The sequence below is a fragment of the Cetorhinus maximus genome, chromosome 5 (assembly GCF_964194155.1).
Source record: "Cetorhinus maximus chromosome 5, sCetMax3.hap1.1, whole genome shotgun sequence".
Lineage (NCBI taxonomy): Eukaryota > Metazoa > Chordata > Chondrichthyes > Lamniformes > Cetorhinidae > Cetorhinus > Cetorhinus maximus.
Genome location: NC_135883.1, coordinates 30,786,451 through 30,804,239, shown reverse-complemented (window position 1 = coordinate 30,804,239; position 17,789 = coordinate 30,786,451). Strand labels below are relative to the sequence as shown.

The following is a 17,789-nucleotide window of genomic DNA, read 5'->3' as shown; positions in this document are numbered from 1 at the left end:
AGGTTTTCAAGTCTAATTCCATTGTCGATTTTTGAACCAACTTGTAGCTTGTCACAATGATGGTTGCTCACACAACTCAAATCTTTTAGCAAGAATAGCTTGAAACTATAGCAATCCCATTTGACGAAAGTTTGCGACACCGCCTTCGACTTCTCAAGGCATGCTGGAACTTTAAATTCATCAGGTTACAGGATAGATTTGGTCAAGTCTGAAATATCTTGGCTGCGATAATGCCAAATTAGATACATGCATTAATTTTGGTAGGAAACACCTTGATCCCATTTGCGATATAGGTAAATATATTTTTAAAAATTAAGTAAACATACCTCTATCACCACTCAGTAACCAGGGATATATTGTATTTAATATGAACAAAAATTGATTTCCCTCTGCTTTGTCTTGCTATTTTACCAACAAATCTACAGGAAGATTACATTACATTTGCATGGACTGTGTAAATGAGCATGTGATTTCAAGACTCTGTTGTCTTTTGCTCGTTTTTTATTTGCTAATCAGAAATGCAAGTCGCCTATTCTAAATTTCCAATTAGCCACATGTGGCAAGTGCCAATTATATTTGACAACAGACAAAGGAGACTGCTGAATTTGCACTTGGATCGGAGAAAAAGGGACATTGTTTTGCAGATTGCATCACCCAGTCCCTCAGTAGATGCTATTTTAACCTGCCTGCAGATTATCTTCTGAGCCGTTTTTTAAAAAATTGACAACTTTTTCTTCCTCTCTGCCATTTCCTGTTCTGTAGTCCAATGATGATAATTACACAGAAGATAACCAGTCTGGCCTTTGAAATTCATGATGGTAAGCAAATATTAAACTTTCTATTAAAATGTGTTTATAATCACGATCAGATGCACGTATACTGGACCAGGCTTCTCTTTTAAAAGTTTTCCTTCTCTTTCTTCTCCTCTTTATCCTTTCCTTGCCCAAGGACTCAGTTTGAGTATCAAACCATCCCTGCTGGTGGAAGGGCAAGAGAAGGAAATGAAATGGATTATAATGGTATGCTTTCCACTATAAAAAATCATTGGAAGTACTCCATGAATGATGTTAAAGTGACTAAGGGAGAAGATAAGGCATGTAAAAGTTTTTCTAGAATTCGTGCTCAACTGTTTCCAATTACTGCAATCAACAACATAAATAAATCATTGAACTATTTGGCCAACACCATAGAGTGCAAGTCAGGAAGTTGTATGTAAGTTGTATATTAGTCTAATGAATCCACACACTAAGCATTGCCCAACTCTGGTTATCGAGATGTAAGGCATGCATTTAAGCCATGGAGGCTGTAGAGAAGAGATAGGAGACTGATTCCTAGGGTCACAGAACTGCGCAATATGGAGAGACTTGTGAATTTGTTAAAGGAGGCGGTTAAGAGGTGACTTCATTATAAGAGGGAAATAAATAGTATGTAAAAGGTAAATTCACCACATAATCTTGAGGGACAAAGATTTAAACTAACAAGGTAGAAGGTAAATTTGCAACAGGAAAGAAGGTTTTCAGTTTTATCACCTAGTGGATTAGACCTCTAGGCAGGCTGATATTGACAACTTGTGAATCATTTAAAATTAGTTTGTTACTATTATGAAAAGGGGGTGGAAGAAGAAAAGATTGTGCATTCTGGATGGATGGGTGAACATGGCATGAAGTGTTCTAATCCATGTCTATCTTGAGATTTTGAGCTTATTTATGTAAGAATTGAGTTAATTGTGCTGTTTCATTTTTGATTGCTGATGCTTGGGTTTTTTTTTTACATCTGACTACAGACTTGGCAAAGGAAACTTTCTTTTCTTAGGCCTTAAATTGCCTGGAGTGAAATTGCTGTCTTGATTTTGGTTGCCAGTCTTGAGCTCAGTTGGTAAACACTGAGTTAATGGGTTAAGTTCAAGCCCACTTCAGAAACTGAACATACCATAGAATCATAAAAAAGCTACAGGACAGAAGGAGGCCCATCTTGTCCATGCCAACCCGAGGACACCCAGGTGCCCTTTCTAATCCCACCTTCCTGTACCCAGCCCATAGCCATGCAGCTTACAGCACTTAAGGTGCAGATCCAGGTACTTTTTAAAAGAGTTTACAGTTTCTGCCTCTACTACCAACTTGGGCAGCAAATTTCAGACACCCACTACCCCTTGCGTAAAAAAAGTTCTTCCTCATGTCCCCCCTACACCTTCTGCCACTTATCTTGAATCTATGACCCCGGTTCTAGAATGCTTCACCAAGGGAAACAATTTTATCCTGTCCACTCTATCTATTCCCCTCATAATTTTGTACACCTCAAATCAAGTCACCTCTCAGCCTTCTTAGTTCTAAGGAAAATAACCCCAACCTATCCAATCTCTCCTCGTAGCTACACTTTCGAACCCTGGCAACATTCTTGTAAACCTAATTGTAATACAATCCAAGCTGACACTCGATACAATAGTAAGAGAGTGCCGTATTGTCAGAGATGCTGTCTTTCAGATGAGGCGTCAAGCTGAGGCCCGTTTTGCCCCCTCAGGTTCACGTAAAGATCCCATGGCAATATTCAAAGAAGAGCAGTGTTCTGTGTTGTATCCTGGTCAAATATTTATCCCTCAGCCAACATCACTAAAACACATTATATGGTCATTATCGCATTGCTGTTAGCAGAACATTGCTGCATTGGCTGTAAGGTGTGCCTCGAAAGGTGCTTTATAGATGCAAGTCTTTCTTTCCTTTTGGTGCTGTATTGTCAGAGATGCCGGCTTTCAGATGAGGTGTCAAACTGAGGCCCGTTTTGCCCCCTCAGGTTCACGTACTGCTTTTGTGCCTCTGTTACATTTGATGTGCAAGGACACAGTTGGAAGCAACCTAGCAGTTGGTGTGTGTACACTTAGGGTCCTTGCAATTTTATGTAATCATTTGCAAAACACTTGCTGGCTTTGCCAAGTATATCTGGACCACAGTTACAAAATATTGGACATCCCTACCTTAAGGGATGATTAGCTCTTGTGTTTTCATATAAAGGGCAAAATTCTAAGTGATATCATCTTGTTTTAATCTTTCATGGATGTGGGTGTTGCTGGCTAGCCTAGCATTCATTCCTAACTGCCCTCGAGAAGGTGGTGGTTGAACTCCTGAGGTCCATGTCATGTAGGTACACTCACAGTGCTGGTAGGAAGGGAATTCCTGGATTTTGACCCAACGACAGCGAAGGGATGGCGATATACTTCCAAGGCAGGATTGTGTGTGACTTGGAGGGGAGCTTGCATGTAGTGGTGTTCCCATGCATCTGCTGCCTTTGTCTTTCTAGGGAGGAGAGGTCCTGGGTTTGGAACTTGTTGTCGAAGAAGCTGTGGGGAGTTGCTGCTGTACATCTGTGCATCGGTGGCGGAGGGAGTGTATGTTTGTGGATGGGGTGCCCATTAAGCAGCTGCTTTGTCCTGGATGGTGTTGAGCTTGTTGAGTATTGGTGGAGCTGCACTCATCCAGGCAAGTCGGGAGTATTCCATCACACTCCTCACTTGTGCCTTGTAAATGGTGGACAGCTTTGGGGAGTCAGGAGGTGTGTTACTCTCTGCAGAATTCACAGTCTCTGACCTGCTCTTGTAGCCACAGTATTTATATGGCTGGTCCAGTTCAGTTTTTGGTCAAAGATAACCTCCAGGATGTCGATAGTGGGGGATTCAGTGATGGTTATTCCATTGACTGTCACAGGGAGATGGTTGGATTCTATCTTGTTGGAGATGGTCATTACCAGGCACTTGTGTTGCATAAATGTTACTTGCTGTTTATCAGCCCAAGCCTGAATGTTGTCCAGATCTTGCTGTATATAGGCACAGACTGTTTCAGTATCTAGGGAGTCGTGAATGGTGCTGAACATAGTACAATCGCCAGCGAACATCCCCACTTATGACCAGCTGAAGATGGTTGAGCCTAGGACAGTACCTTGAGGAACTCCTGCAGTGATGTCCTGGGACTCAGATGATTAACCTCCAACAACCACAGCCAACTTCCTTTGTGCTAGGTATGATTTCAACCAGCAGAGAGTTTGTCGACTAATTCCTAGGCTGTTGTGGATAAAGTCTCCTTTACTATGGACATTGTGTACATATTATTTAGATTTGTACAAAATTTCATGGTAGGGTTATTGCATCCCTCTTTGTTCCTGGTAGAGATATCAGGGTCTAGCTTCCACTGTTTTCCAGTAAATCTTTGATGTTAGACCGTATGCAATCTGGCCTGGGCCACTTGATCTTCGCATCTTGTATTGAATCTAGGAGGAAGAGTTGGGGTTTCCCTTGAACAGAGACATATAATAGGTGAACAGACATGGACTTTCAAAGATGTCTAAGTTCCTGATACATACGAATTTACGAATTAGGAGCAGGAGTAGGCCACTCAGCCCCTTGGGCCTGCTCCGCCATTCAATAAGATCATGGCTAATCTGAATGTAACCTCAACCCCACGTTCCTGCCTACCCCAATAACCTTTCACCCCCTTGTTAATCAAGAATCTATCTAGGTCTGCCTTAAAAATATTCAAAGACTCTGCTTCCACTGCCTTTTGAGGAAGAGAGTTCCAAAGACACTCAACCCACTGATAAAAAAAAATTCTCATCTCTGTCTTAAATGAATGACCCCTTATTTTTAAACAGTGGCCCCTAGTTCTAGATTCTCCCACAAGAGGAACCATCCTCTCCAAATCCAGCTTGTCAAGATCCTTCAGGATCTTAAAAGTTTCAATTAAGTCGCCTCTTATTCTTCTAAATTCCAGTGGATACAAGCCTAACCTGTTCAGCCTGTCCTCGTAAGACAACCCGCCCATTCCTGGTATTAGTCTAACAAACCTTTTCTGAACTACGGTTTACATCTTTCTTTAAGGAGACAAGTACAAATACTGTACACAGTATTCCAGATGTGGTCTCACCAATACCCTGTATAACTGAAGCATGACTCCCACTTTTGTAATCAATTCCCCTTGCAATAAATAATAACATCCTACTAACTTTCCTAATTACCTGCTATATCTTACATACTAAACTTTTGTGATTCATACACTAGGGCACCCAGATCCCTCTGAATCTCGGAGCTCCTCAATCTCTCACAATTTAGATAATCTTTTTTATTCTTCCTGCCAAAATGAATGATTTCACATTTGCCCACAATATACCTAATTTGCCAGATTGTTGCACACTCACTTAACCTATCTGTGTTACTTAGTAGCCTCCTTATGTCGTCTTCACAAAGATAGGTAGGAAAGTATATTGTCATCAGCAAATTTAGCAACCATTCCTTTGGCCCCTTTATCCAAGTCATTTATATAAATTGTAAAAAGTTGAGGCCCCAACACTGATCCCTGTGACACATCACTTGTCACATCCTGTCAACCAGAAAAAGACCCATTTGTGCCAACTTTCTGCTTCCTGTTAGCTAGCCAACCTTCTATCCATGCCAATATGTTGCCCCCTACACCATGAGCTTTTATTTTCTGCAATAACCTTTGATGTGGTACTTTACCAAATGCCTTCTGGCGATCTAAGTACAGTACACCCACCGGTTCCCCTTTATCCACAGCACATGTGACTCCTTCAAAGAACTTCAATAAATTGGTTAAACGTGATTTCCCTATTTTTAATTCATTCATGGGATGTGGGCTTTGCTGGCTGAGCCAGCATTTGTTGCCCATCCCTAACTGCCCTTGAGAAAGTGGTGGTGAGCTGCTGCCGAACCGCTGCAGTCTATGTGGTGTAGGTGTAGGTACACCCACAGTGCTGTTAGGAAAGGAGTTCCAGGATTTTGGCCCAGTGATAGTGAAGGAACAGCGATATATTTCCAAGTCAGGATGGTGAGTGATTTGGAGGGGAACTTCCAGGTGGTGGTGTCCCCATCTTTCTTTTGCCCTTGTCCTTCTAGATAGTAATGATTGTGGATTCGGAAGGTACTCTAGAAGGAGCCTTGGTGAATTCCTACAGTGCTTCTTGTAGATGGCACACACTGCTGCTACTGTGCGTCGGTGGTGGAGGGAGTGAATGTTTGTGGATATGATGCCAATCAAGCGGGCTGCTTTGTCCTGGATGGTGTCAAGCTTCTTGAGCGTTGTGGGAGCTGCACTCATCCAGGCAAGTGGGGAATATTCCATCACACTCCTGACTTGTGCTTTGTAGATGATGGACAGGTTTTGAGGAGTCAGGAGGTGAGTTACTCATTGCAGGATTCTTAGCCTCTGACCTGCACTTGTAGCCACAGTATTTATATGGCTAGTTCAGTTTAGTTTCTGGTCAATGGTAACCCTTAGGATGTTGATAGTGGGGGATTTGATGATGGCAATGCTATTGGACATCAAGGGGCGATGGTTGCATATTCTCTCATTGGCCTCATTCATTGCATTGGCCATTGCCTAACACTCGTGTGGCATGATTGTTACTTGCCACTTGTCAGCCCAAGCCTGGATATTGTCCACGTCTTGCTGAATTTGGGCATGGACTGCTTTAGTGGTGCTGAACATTGTGCAATCTTCAGCGAACATCCTCACTTCTGACCTTTATTATGGAAGGAAGGTCGTTGATGTAGCAGCTGAAGATGGTTAGGCTGAGGACACTACCCTGAGGAACTCCCAGTGATGTCCTGGAGCTGAAATGACTGACCTCCAACAACCACAACTGTCTTCCTTTGTGCTAGGTATGACTTCAACCATTGGAGAGTTTTCCCTGATTCCCATTGACTCCAATTTTGCTATGGCTCCTTGATGCCACACTCTACCAAATGCTGCCTTGATGTCAAGAGCAGTCACTCTCACCTCACCTCGGGGGTTTAGCTCTTTTGTCCATGTTTGAACCAAGGCTGTCATGAGGTCAGGAGCTGAGTGGCCTTAGCGGAACCCAACTGTGCGTTAGTGAGCAAACTATTGCTAAGCAAGCGCTGATTGATAGCACCGTTGATGACCCCTTCCTTCACTTTACTGATGATCGAGGGTAGACGGATGGGGCGATAATTGGCCGGGTTGGATTTGTCCTGCTTTTTGTGTACAGGGCATACCTGGGCAATTTTCCACATTGTTGACTCTACCTGATTGCCTTGAATTTTCCTAAGTGCCCTGCTGTAATACCTTTAACAATAGCTCCTAACATTCTCCCTATGACAGGCGTTGGACTAACTGGCCCATAGCTTCCTGCTTTCTGTCTGTCTCCCTTTTTGAATAAAGGAGTTATGTTTGCTATTTTCCATTTTAATAGAACCTTCCCCGAATCTAGGGAAGTTTGGAAAGTTAAAACCAGTGCATCAACTATCTCACTAGCCACTTCTTTCAAGACCTTAGGTTGAAGTTCATCTGGACCTAGAGATTTGTCAGCTCGCAGCCCAAACAATTTGCTCAATACCACTTGCCTGGTGATAATTTTCCCTAGTTCCTCCCTCCCGTTTCCTGATTTACAGCTATTTCCGGGATGTTACTTGTGTTCTGTATAGTGAAGGCCGAAGCAAAATACCTGTTAAATTCATCCGCCATCTCCCTACTTTCCATTATCAACTCCCCAGACGCAGTCTCTATAGGACCAAAGCTCACTTTGTTAACCCTTTTCTTATTTAATTATGTATAGAAACTCTTACTATCTGCCTTCATATTACTAGCTAGCTTTCTCTGGTACTCTAATTTTTCCCTCCTTAATTAGTCTTTGTCTTTCTTTGCTGTTCTTTATATTCTTTCCAATCACCTGACCTGCCACCCGCCTTTGTGTAATTATATGCTTTTTCGTTAAGCTTGGTACTGTCTTTAACTTTTGTAGTTAGCCACGGATGGTGAGCCCTCCCCTTGGGATTTTTCTTTTTCATTGGAATATATATATTGTGTATTCTGAAATATCCCTTTAAATGTCTGCCACTGAACTCCTATTGACATATCCCTTAACCTCATTTGCCAGTTCACTTTAGCTAACTCTGCTTTCATGCCCTCATAATTGCCTTTATTTAAGTTTAAAATACTAGTCTTGATGCACATTTTTCCCTCAAAATGAATGTCCAATTCAATCATATTATGATTGCTGCTACCTATGGGTGCCTTCACTAAGAGGTTATCAACTAATCCTATCTTATTGCTCAATACCAGGCCTGTATAGTCTGCTCTCAGGTTGGCTCCAGAACGTGCTGTTCTAAAAAAAAACTATCCCAAAAACATTCTTGTGAACTCCTCATCTAGGCTAACTTTTCCCATCTTGTTTTTCCAGGCTATACATAGATTAAAATCCCCCTATGGTTTTTGCTGTACCTTTCTGGCAAGCTCCCATTATCTCTTTTTTAATACTCTGACAGGTAGAAACTGGTTGAAGTGGCTCCCTGAAGTGCCGGTTTTTTATCTTCCACTGCCCTTCTCATGCAGGTCCGCTCTCCGTGTGCTGGGCCTCCCTTTCTGCTGCCAGTTTTTATCTCCCTCTGCCCTTCGCGAGCTGATCCACTCTGTGTGCTGGACCTCCGTCTCTGCTGCCGGTTTTTATCTCCCACCACTGCTGCCCTTCTCATGCAGGTCCGCTTTCTGTGGCTCGGCTAGGGTTGTTTTCCTTAGACCAGAGGAGGCTGAGAGATGACTTGATTGTGATGTACAAAATTGAGGGGCCTAGATAGAGTAGACAGGAAAGACTTGTTTCCCCTAGTGGCGAGGTCAATTACCGGGGGCACAGATTTAAGATGATTGTTATAAGGATTAGAGGGGATCTTAGGTAAAACTTTTTTCAACTAGAGATTGGTAGGTTTCTGGAATTCACAGCCCAGATTGGTTGAGGCAGAAACCCTCAACTCATCTGAAAGGTACCTGGATCAACACCTGAAGTATTGTAACCTGCAAGGCAATGGACAGATGGTGGGATTAGAATGGGTGGATAGTTGTTTCAGCTGGTGCAGACAAGATGGGCTGAATGGCCCCCTTTTGTGCTGTAACTTTTCTATTGTTTTTATCCTTATGATTTGACTGTTGTCCAAACCTCTCTTCCTCAAAATCCCTGCTTGATCTCTTCATCTCCTCTGTCGTCTTGTCCCCTCAGCTCTTTCCCCTTCCCAGATTCTCTACTCTCCCCAGTCCACCATACCTTATTAGCAGTTCTACCTAAATTCCAGTTCAATTATTTTCTACTTCCCAGCCCTATTTGGCATAAGACTGCACTTGTTCTTGACTGTCCAGGTGCACTGCCTTGAGAAATGAACTAATAATGTCTTAAAACTGAAACCTGTGCAAGTTTCCAGCCAACTGTTTATTAATTCCTCTGATGACATTTATAAATACAATGAAAACTGTCTGGATAAACTTTTCATGTGGTAATTATACCCTTCTGCCAGGGGAGAGGCTGAAGTGCTTTCATTAGTGGGAGATTGTTTACAAGTTTACTTAGGCAGTTTGCATTTAAAAGCATATGTGGAAATAGGCATTTATAAAGTAAAATATTTTTAAAATGCATAACTTCAAAATGAGGAACTGAATTATATCTAATAAAAACAGTGCTGGAAATACTGAAGTCTAGCAGCATCTGTGGCAAGAGGAACAGAGTTAACTTTTCATGCCAAATATGACTCTTCAGAACTGAAGGAGGATAGAAACGTGATGGATTATATGCCGTCAAAATCTCTTCCACTTTCTGCCCTACAAGCCCCCCCGCTGCCCCGACAGCATATAATCCATCATATTTCTATCCTTCATTTCTGAAGAGTCATATTCAACTTGACACGTTAACTTTGTTCTCCCTACACAGAGCCTGCCAGACCTGCTGAGTATTCTAGTATTTTCTGTTTTTGTTTCCGATTTCCAGTATCCTCAATGTTTTGCTTTTATTTGATGACTTGTATGTATCTGCTTTGACTCAATTTGACTCTGTCCTCTATTGAAACTTCATCTGAAGACTACACTTGGTCTTCATTCCATGTATGAAACACCACAGGATCTTGACACATTAACTTGACAGAATTTTTGAAAAATAATCAAACCTGTCTTGCATTCACATTCTTGTTTGCCATCTGATCAGTATGTTCCTTTCGAAGTATTCATTTATTTATGATTATGGTCTCTAGTAGTTTTCCTAATAGTGTAAGGCCATCTGGTTCTGTCTTTCGCTTTCTGAATAGAAGTTTAATATGTGGTGTTCTCCAGTCCTTCTGCATCGCTCTTGTCTTGGATACTTTTGTAAAATTGTGTTTCATTTCTGATGCATCCTAATGCCTGACTTTCTGGGTGCTTGCTGTCTGGCCGTGGACTCATCAATTTATAGCACAGTTTGCTGCTTTTCATTTTTCCACACATACATAACATCGTTCCCTTTTGCATTATCCAATGCCAATTAAGTCAGCCTCCACTTTTTTTAATGGGCTGAGTTGCCTAATCTATTTCTCAAGCAACTGATTTTTTTAATCAACTATAATATTACCAACCCCATTTGAGTGGCTCCTCCTCCTCTATAATTCACTTTCTCCATGTGTTTATAAAAAAGTTGCTATTTGACTTGTATGTTGGCTGTATTTTTTCATACAGCCTTTTCGCTCCCCTCCTTTAGTTTTATTGTTAATTACAGTATTTTTCACTGATCTTTTCAGTTTTGCTTTTGTCATGTTTCTTAGTCTTTAGCTTAATTTGACTGAGCATTTGGACTAGTATGAGCTGACCAAAGTGAGCATGAACTTCTGAAGGGTCGATCATGTCTAACTATTCTAGTTAAATTTTTTTGAGGTGGTCATTAACATGGCCAATAGGGAGTTGTCTTATAGACATTGAAAAGACATTTCATGAGCCTCCACACATAGACTATTACCAAAATGAGATGGCATAGAATTGGAAGTAACCTTGTGACATGGGTTGGTAATTGGCTTGGAGGTGGGTGACCATAGGGATATAGAGGATGTTCTGATTCGTGAGATGTGACAAGTCGCGTTCCTCGGGGATTTATACTGGAGCCTCTACTTTATTCCTTCACTTGAGTCATTAATAAGTATGGTTTAGAGAGTTGTACATCCATTTTTACGGATGGCACTAAGTTAGGAGGCACTCTGTTATATAGATGAGAACAGGAAGTTGCAAAGGGACACAGACAGATTAAGGCAACCTTCCCCTTCCCTTTGTAAGTTGTGGAATGTTGTGAACTGGTGCAGCATTTCTTTGCTCAAATAATGCAACCTTTCGACACTTCATACATGTGTGTGATGCTTCTGGATACAATCTATCCAGAAATGATCCCATTATGTATACTGTGCTCATCACTGGCCTAGTATCCGTTATTGCCATACTTGTGTACACCAGTTACCCCCCACACACACACTAATTGCAGGGTGTGTGTACGCGCGCGCATGTGGAAGCTTTTAGAAGATACTGAAATTGCATAATTCGTTTTTTAAGTATTTCATTTTCTGATTATGATCTCCAGTAAGTTTTTTTTTATTTTTTAGGACAATTGCATATTAAAACCAGATTTTAGCATTTGGTGTGATCGGACATTAATTATAATGGCCCAGTTTAGGATGACTGGTTTTTAACAGTGAAGCAATTCAACCTTGACAGTACAATTATTCAGTAATTATCAGTTGTGCCGTGGCATTACATAGACTTTAAATTTGTATTTTAAGGATTATTTAGTCATCATTCCACAATCTTAATGAGTGGTTACATCTAAATATCTTATAACTGTGAATATTCAGGAGCTAGATTTTCTGCCCAGTGGCTATGCATGGGTGAGAAATCTAGAACAGTGGGCCAACTTGCATCTGGTATAGGAAAGCTCTACTGCTGGGTTTGTCTCTGGTTTGTTAGTCTAAAGGCACAATATCACTTTGGAATTTGTGGGCAAAACACGTTTGTTAAGGAAAAGGAATCTGACAAAATATCAGTAAAGTGGAAATAATGGATGGAGTGGAAATTGAGGGGTGGGAGATACTAGAAAGGCTGGCTGTGCTTTTGAGTGGATAAGTCGCCTTGGCCGGATGGCTTGTATCCCAGGTTGCTGAAGAAAATGGGTTGGGGATAGCAGGACTTGCCATAATCTTCCAAACTTCCCTAGGTGGGCAGAGTGGCAAGTGTGACGCTCTCTTATTTAAGAAAGGATGGAAGGACAGTCTTGGAAACTAAAGGCCGGTTAGTCTAACATCAGTGGTGGTAAGGTTTTAGAAAGAATAATCAAGAGGAAAAAACAAACACTTAGAGAGATTTGAGTTAGTTAAGGACAACCAGCATGGATTTGTAAAAGGCACTAAAGCTTGATTAATGTAATTTAATGTTTTGAAGTAACAGAGAAGGTTGATGATGAGAATGCAATGGGCGTTGTCTGTATGTATTTTAAGAAAGTGTTGACAAAGTACCATATGAAGGCTGGTTTAAAAACATTGTGGCTCATGAAATAGGAGGGTTAATGCCAACTTGGATTTTTAAAAATAGGCTTAAGGACAGAAAACAGTGTCATGGCACATGATTATTTTTCAGACTGCAGGATGGTAGACAGTGGTGTTCCCCCAAGGGTCAGTGCTAGGACCACTGATTTTTCTGGTGTGTAGATATAAATGAATACAGAGTAAAATTGCAAAATTTTCCACTGATACCAAACTTGGAGGAGTGGCAAACAACGACAGTGATGCTCATTGACTGAAACAGGAATCGATAGGCTAGCAGAATTGGCAGACATGGCAGATGGAATTTAATACAGTTAGGTGATGCATTTTGGCAGAAGGGATATGGAGAGGAAATATAAACTTAATGGCACAGTTCTCAAGGGTGTGCAAGGACAGGGGGGTCCTGGATTGCATGTGCAGAGATCTTTTGAAGGTAAGAGGATATACTGATAGAGTGGGTAGCACAGCATATGGAATCTTGGGCTTCATGGATAAAAGCATTGAGTACAAAAGCATGGAAGTTACCTGGAACCTTTCTAAAACTTTGGTTGGGTCACGACTGGAGTAATGTATCCAGTTCTAGTCACCACATTTTAGGAAAGACATGAGGGTCCTCGAGAGGGTGCAGAGGAGACTTACCAGAATGGTTCCAGAGATGGGGATTTTAGCTATGAGGTTAGATTGGTAAAGCTGTAGCTGTTCTCCTTGGAGCAGAGGAGATTGCCTGGAGATTTGATAGAGGTGTACAAGATTACGACAAGTTTGAATAAGGTAGACAAGGGAAAACTGTTCCCATTACATAGTACAAGAACTAGGGGGTGCAGATTTAACGTTTTGAACAAGAGATGCAGGGGGAATGTAAGGAAGAACTTGTTTAATGCAGCAAGTAGTAATGATTTGGAACTTGCTGCCCATGAAGGTGGTAGAAGCAGACAATCAATGATTTCAAAAGGAAATTGGATGGGCACTTGAAGGAAATAAACTTGCAGGGCTACGAAGATAGAGTGGGTGAATGTGGCAGACTGAATTGCTGCACGGAGAGCCGCCATAGATTTGTGGGGCCGAATGGCCTCCTTTTGTGCCTTAAATGCCTCTGACTCTGTGATTAATTGAGAATGGTGAAAGCATATTCTGATGCCAACTTTTAAGTATATACTACACAACACACTCCGTAAATTAAATTTCAATTTGATTAAAGTTTGTTTTTGTTAAAGTTTCATTCTTAATTGGTGAAGCACTGATGGATGCACCAAATTAACTGATATATTATGTTGCTGGAAGCAGTAGAGAACTACTAGTTGCTCCTTGAGATTTATGTGAGACCACTCTACGGTATTGGTCTCCTTATTTAAGGAAGGATGTAAATGTATTGAAGCAGTTCAGAGAAGGTTTACTAAACTAATACCTGGCTTGGGCAGGTTGCCTTAGAGAGAAGATTGGACAGGCTAGGTTTGTATCCACTGGATTTTAGGATAAGAGGTGACTTGATTGAAACCTTTAAGATCTTGAGGGGTCTTGACAAGGTGGACGATGAGAGAGAATGTTTCCTCTTGTGAGACAATCTAGTACTAAGGGCCACTCTTTAAAAATAAGAGGCCACCCAGTTAAGACGAGGAGAAATTTCTTCTGAGGGTTGAGAGTCTTTGGAACTCTCTTCCTCAAAAGGCAGTGAAAGCAGAGACTTTGAATATTTTTAAGTCCTGTGTAGATTCTTGATGAGCAAAGCAGTGAAAGGCTATCGGGGGTAGATGGGAATGTGGAGTTGAGGTTGCAATCAGATCAGTCATAATCTTATTGAACTTATTGAATGGCAGAGCGGGCTCGCAGTGTGGCCTACTGCTCTGAATTTGTATGTTCGTTTGATCAATTAGAGCTTCCAAGCTTGATTTAAAATTATTTGAATGATTTTGAACTTTTTCTAGCTAATATTTAACCTGTAATAAAGTCAATTTATGTACGTTCTTGGTGTAATCACACTGCTAAATTGATAATAAATACCCCCCAACTTCCTATAATGCTGCTGATATTTGTGCTATTAAGTTCCTCCTTCTAATACTTTTGATTCATTCTGTAAAGTTGTTGGGATAATCATTTAGTCATTTCTTTTAGAGGTTGGGAAATCTCTCAATTTATATCATGTGCGTGGGCCCGTGTGTCTGTGTTTTCCATATTTTTTTACTCCAACCAATAGGAGGGTTGAATTGCTGCTGCCATCTTCACTGTCCTTTGCAGGGAGGATTTTGAAATCTCACCAGAACTTTGGCCTGAGATTTTATGGGTTTTCTTTTACCTTTGTGCATCCCTTCAAGAGACCTGTTTTGGTGATTCACATACCTCATTGTTTGATAAACCTTTTGCAATCTGACATAATCATGGAATATCATGCTTCCTCTAAGGGGTGAAAAATATACCACATGCTGATTTGGGATGTGTGAGGGCCAAATAGGTATAATTCTGTTCATCTGGATTATGCGTTTTGACAGAAGAGTCCTCTTGCCATCCAAATGCAATTTTGGAGTGACAGGTTAATTAAATGAATTATGTTGTCTCAAACATCCTGTTCTATGAATATAGGGTGATTTACCTTTTTACAGTTTTCTTTCTAATCTACATTTTACATAATCAGATGTATAACTTGCTATCCTTAATATACTAAGGAACTGACCTAATCAACTAATCATCTCAGTTCCAGGATATCACTGCAGGAGTTCCCCGGGGTAGTGTCCTAGGCCCAACCATCTTCAACTGCTTCCCCAAGACCTTCCTTCCATCATAAGGTCAGAAATGGGGATGTTTGCTGATGATTGCACAATGTTCAGCACCATCCGCGACTCCTCAGATACTGAAGCAGTCCATGTCCAAATGCAGCAAGACCTGGACAATATCCAGGCTTGGGCTGACAAGTGGCAAGTAACATTCATGCCACACAAGTGCCAGGCAATGACCATCTCCAAAAAGAGAGAATCTGACCATCGCCCCTTGACATTCACTGAATCCCCTACTATCAACATCCTGGGGGTTACCATTGCCCAGAAACTGAACTTGACTAGCCATATAAATACTGTGGCTACAAGAGCAGGTCAGAAGCAAGCAACTCGGGTTCTGAGTCTTTGGAACTCTCTTCCTCAAAAGGCAGTGGAAGCAGAGCCTTTGAATATTTTTAAGGCAGAACTAGATAGATTCTTGATTAACAATGGGGTGAAAGGTTATCTGGGTAGGCAGAATGTGAGGTTGAGGTTACATTTAGATCAGCCATGTTCTTATTGAATGGTGGAGCAGACTCGAGGGGCTGAGTGGCCTACTCCTGCTTCTAATTTGTGTGTTTGTATGTAACTCACCTCCTGACTCTGCAAAGCCTGTCCACCATCAACAAGGCATAAGCCAGGAGTGTGATGGAATAATCTGCACTTGCCTAGGTGAGTGCAGCTCTAACAACACTCATGAAACTTGACACCAGCCAGGACAAAGCAGCCCACTTGATTGGCACCACATCCAGAAACATACATTCCCTCCACCATCAATGCAGAGTGGCAGCAGTGAGTACTATCTACAAGATGCATTGCAGGAACTTACCAAGCCTCTTTAGACAGCACCTTTCAAACCCACAACCACTACCATCTAGACAGACAAGGGCAGCAGACACATGGGAACACCACCACCTGAAGGTTCCCCTCCAAGCCACTCACCATCCTGACTTGGAAATACATCGCCGCTCCTTCTGTCACTGGGTCAAAATCGTGGAACCCCTTCCCTTAACAGCACTATGGGTATGCCTGCACCACATGAACTGTAGCAGTTCAGGAAGGCAGCTTACCACCACCTCCTCAAGGGCAATTAAGAATGGGCAATAATGCAACACTCACTTTGCATGAATGAATTTTAAAAAACTAATTTCCTGTCCCTAGTAAGATCGAGTTTCCCAGCAAGCCTTCAGCTAAACTGTTCATGATCCCTTTCAATGAAGTAATTTAATGGGAGAGCAAATAATGGGTCTACAAGACTAGTCCTCCATTCAATAATACCTGACAGCTGCTAAATCCAAACATCTCTCAATTGAAGCAGAACTCCTGAAACATTAGGAACCAGCAGTGGGTGGACTCAGTTGCAGAAAGAAGCCAGAGTCCCACTGATTCCTCAATGTAATTACAAATCAAGAGTAAATTAATTTATTTTTGTGGCAGGTTGAATCACTAAAGTTGCTTCTTAAAGCATTCCTGGTTAGTTTGAAAGATCATTGTTTTGATTATTGGGAATATTTTTTGGTAGGTCTCTAATCCGCAAAATACTCTCTCTCCTGCAGAGTAACAGTAAACACTGAATCATTAAGACAAGCCTGTGAAGAAAACAAAATTGCCTGCCCTTGTAAGCAATTTTGTATTTCAAACAGCTCATCCTCACATTCTGAAGCAGCCCCTTGGATCTTTTTCAGACTTGTAATTTTAAAAAATACACTTTTTTAAAAAAAATGCTTTACTGTGTAAAAGTATTCAGTCTTGGAAAATGTATTTACTGGAATTGACAATGGGAATAGATTTGCCTGGATGGTATAACTGTCAAAGTATTCTCTAAGACATTTTGACATGTCTTACAGAGAATACTTTTGACAATTGTCTTCATTTAGCAGCCCTAAACTGGTTCAATATTTTGTGGAAGCTGACTACCTTGAATAATGAGCAACAGCCCACTAGCTAATTTTCCTTGTTTGTAGCTGAATTAATAAGAATTTATTGAATTAAATATGGGATCACTTTAAAATGGATATGTAGTTACATAATTGGTTTTGTTCAGGTGGTAACATACTTTCTTATTTTCTGTAGTTTCCAATATAGGCCGACAGAAGGTCAAAGCAGAGGGATAATATCTCTTTATGAACTATTTGGAATTAGTTCGCAATGTGGTAATTGTCATAGTCTATGGATACAATTTTTTGTCCCTAGATTAAACTTATTTACTATATAGTGTATGCTATATTTTTCATATGTATGCATGGTATGCTGGTTGTTGGCGCATGCCAAAATGGAATGGTGCATGATTTCAGTCCAACTTTAATTCACTTATAACGATAGTTATATATGTTTGAGAAGCATTATCTGACGGTTATACTCCTAATGGAAGCATTCTGTAGTACTTGTGCACAAGAAACTATGCTGAGTTAATTGGAGAATGAAGCTTGCATGACTGATTTTCATTTCATTGCTGGCAACATTCTTGCATATATATTCAACTATGACCATTCCTGGCTGAAGTTAAGAAAATTAGCACAAGTGGGAGCTTTAGGTCGCATAGTTTAAATGCATAATTTTTAATCAAATCAAATCCTCATATTTGTTTGACATAAAATTTGATAAATTAACATCAGAGTCTAGATTTTTTTTTGCTGTGAAGGAGCCTTCCAATCATGAAAAGAGTTAATTTCATACAATATTCTAGGTTTTATATATCTGACCTTCATGTTCCACCTTTA

General features: G+C 40.9%; 1 protein-coding gene across 5 annotated transcripts in view; it reads left to right on the top strand.

Annotated features, from left to right (window-relative positions):
- Nucleotides 1-17,789, top strand: part of LOC144680553 (membrane-bound glycerophospholipid O-acyltransferase 2-like) — a 164,961-nt gene that overhangs the window by 86,751 nt on the left and 60,421 nt on the right. For all 5 annotated transcript variants that reach the window (XM_078541650.1, XM_078541653.1, XM_078541652.1 and 2 more), the window contains one exon: nt 763-818. In XM_078541650.1, coding sequence (XP_078397776.1) covers nt 763-818 — 56 coding nt within the window. The remainder of the gene's footprint in view (nt 1-762; nt 819-17,789) is intronic.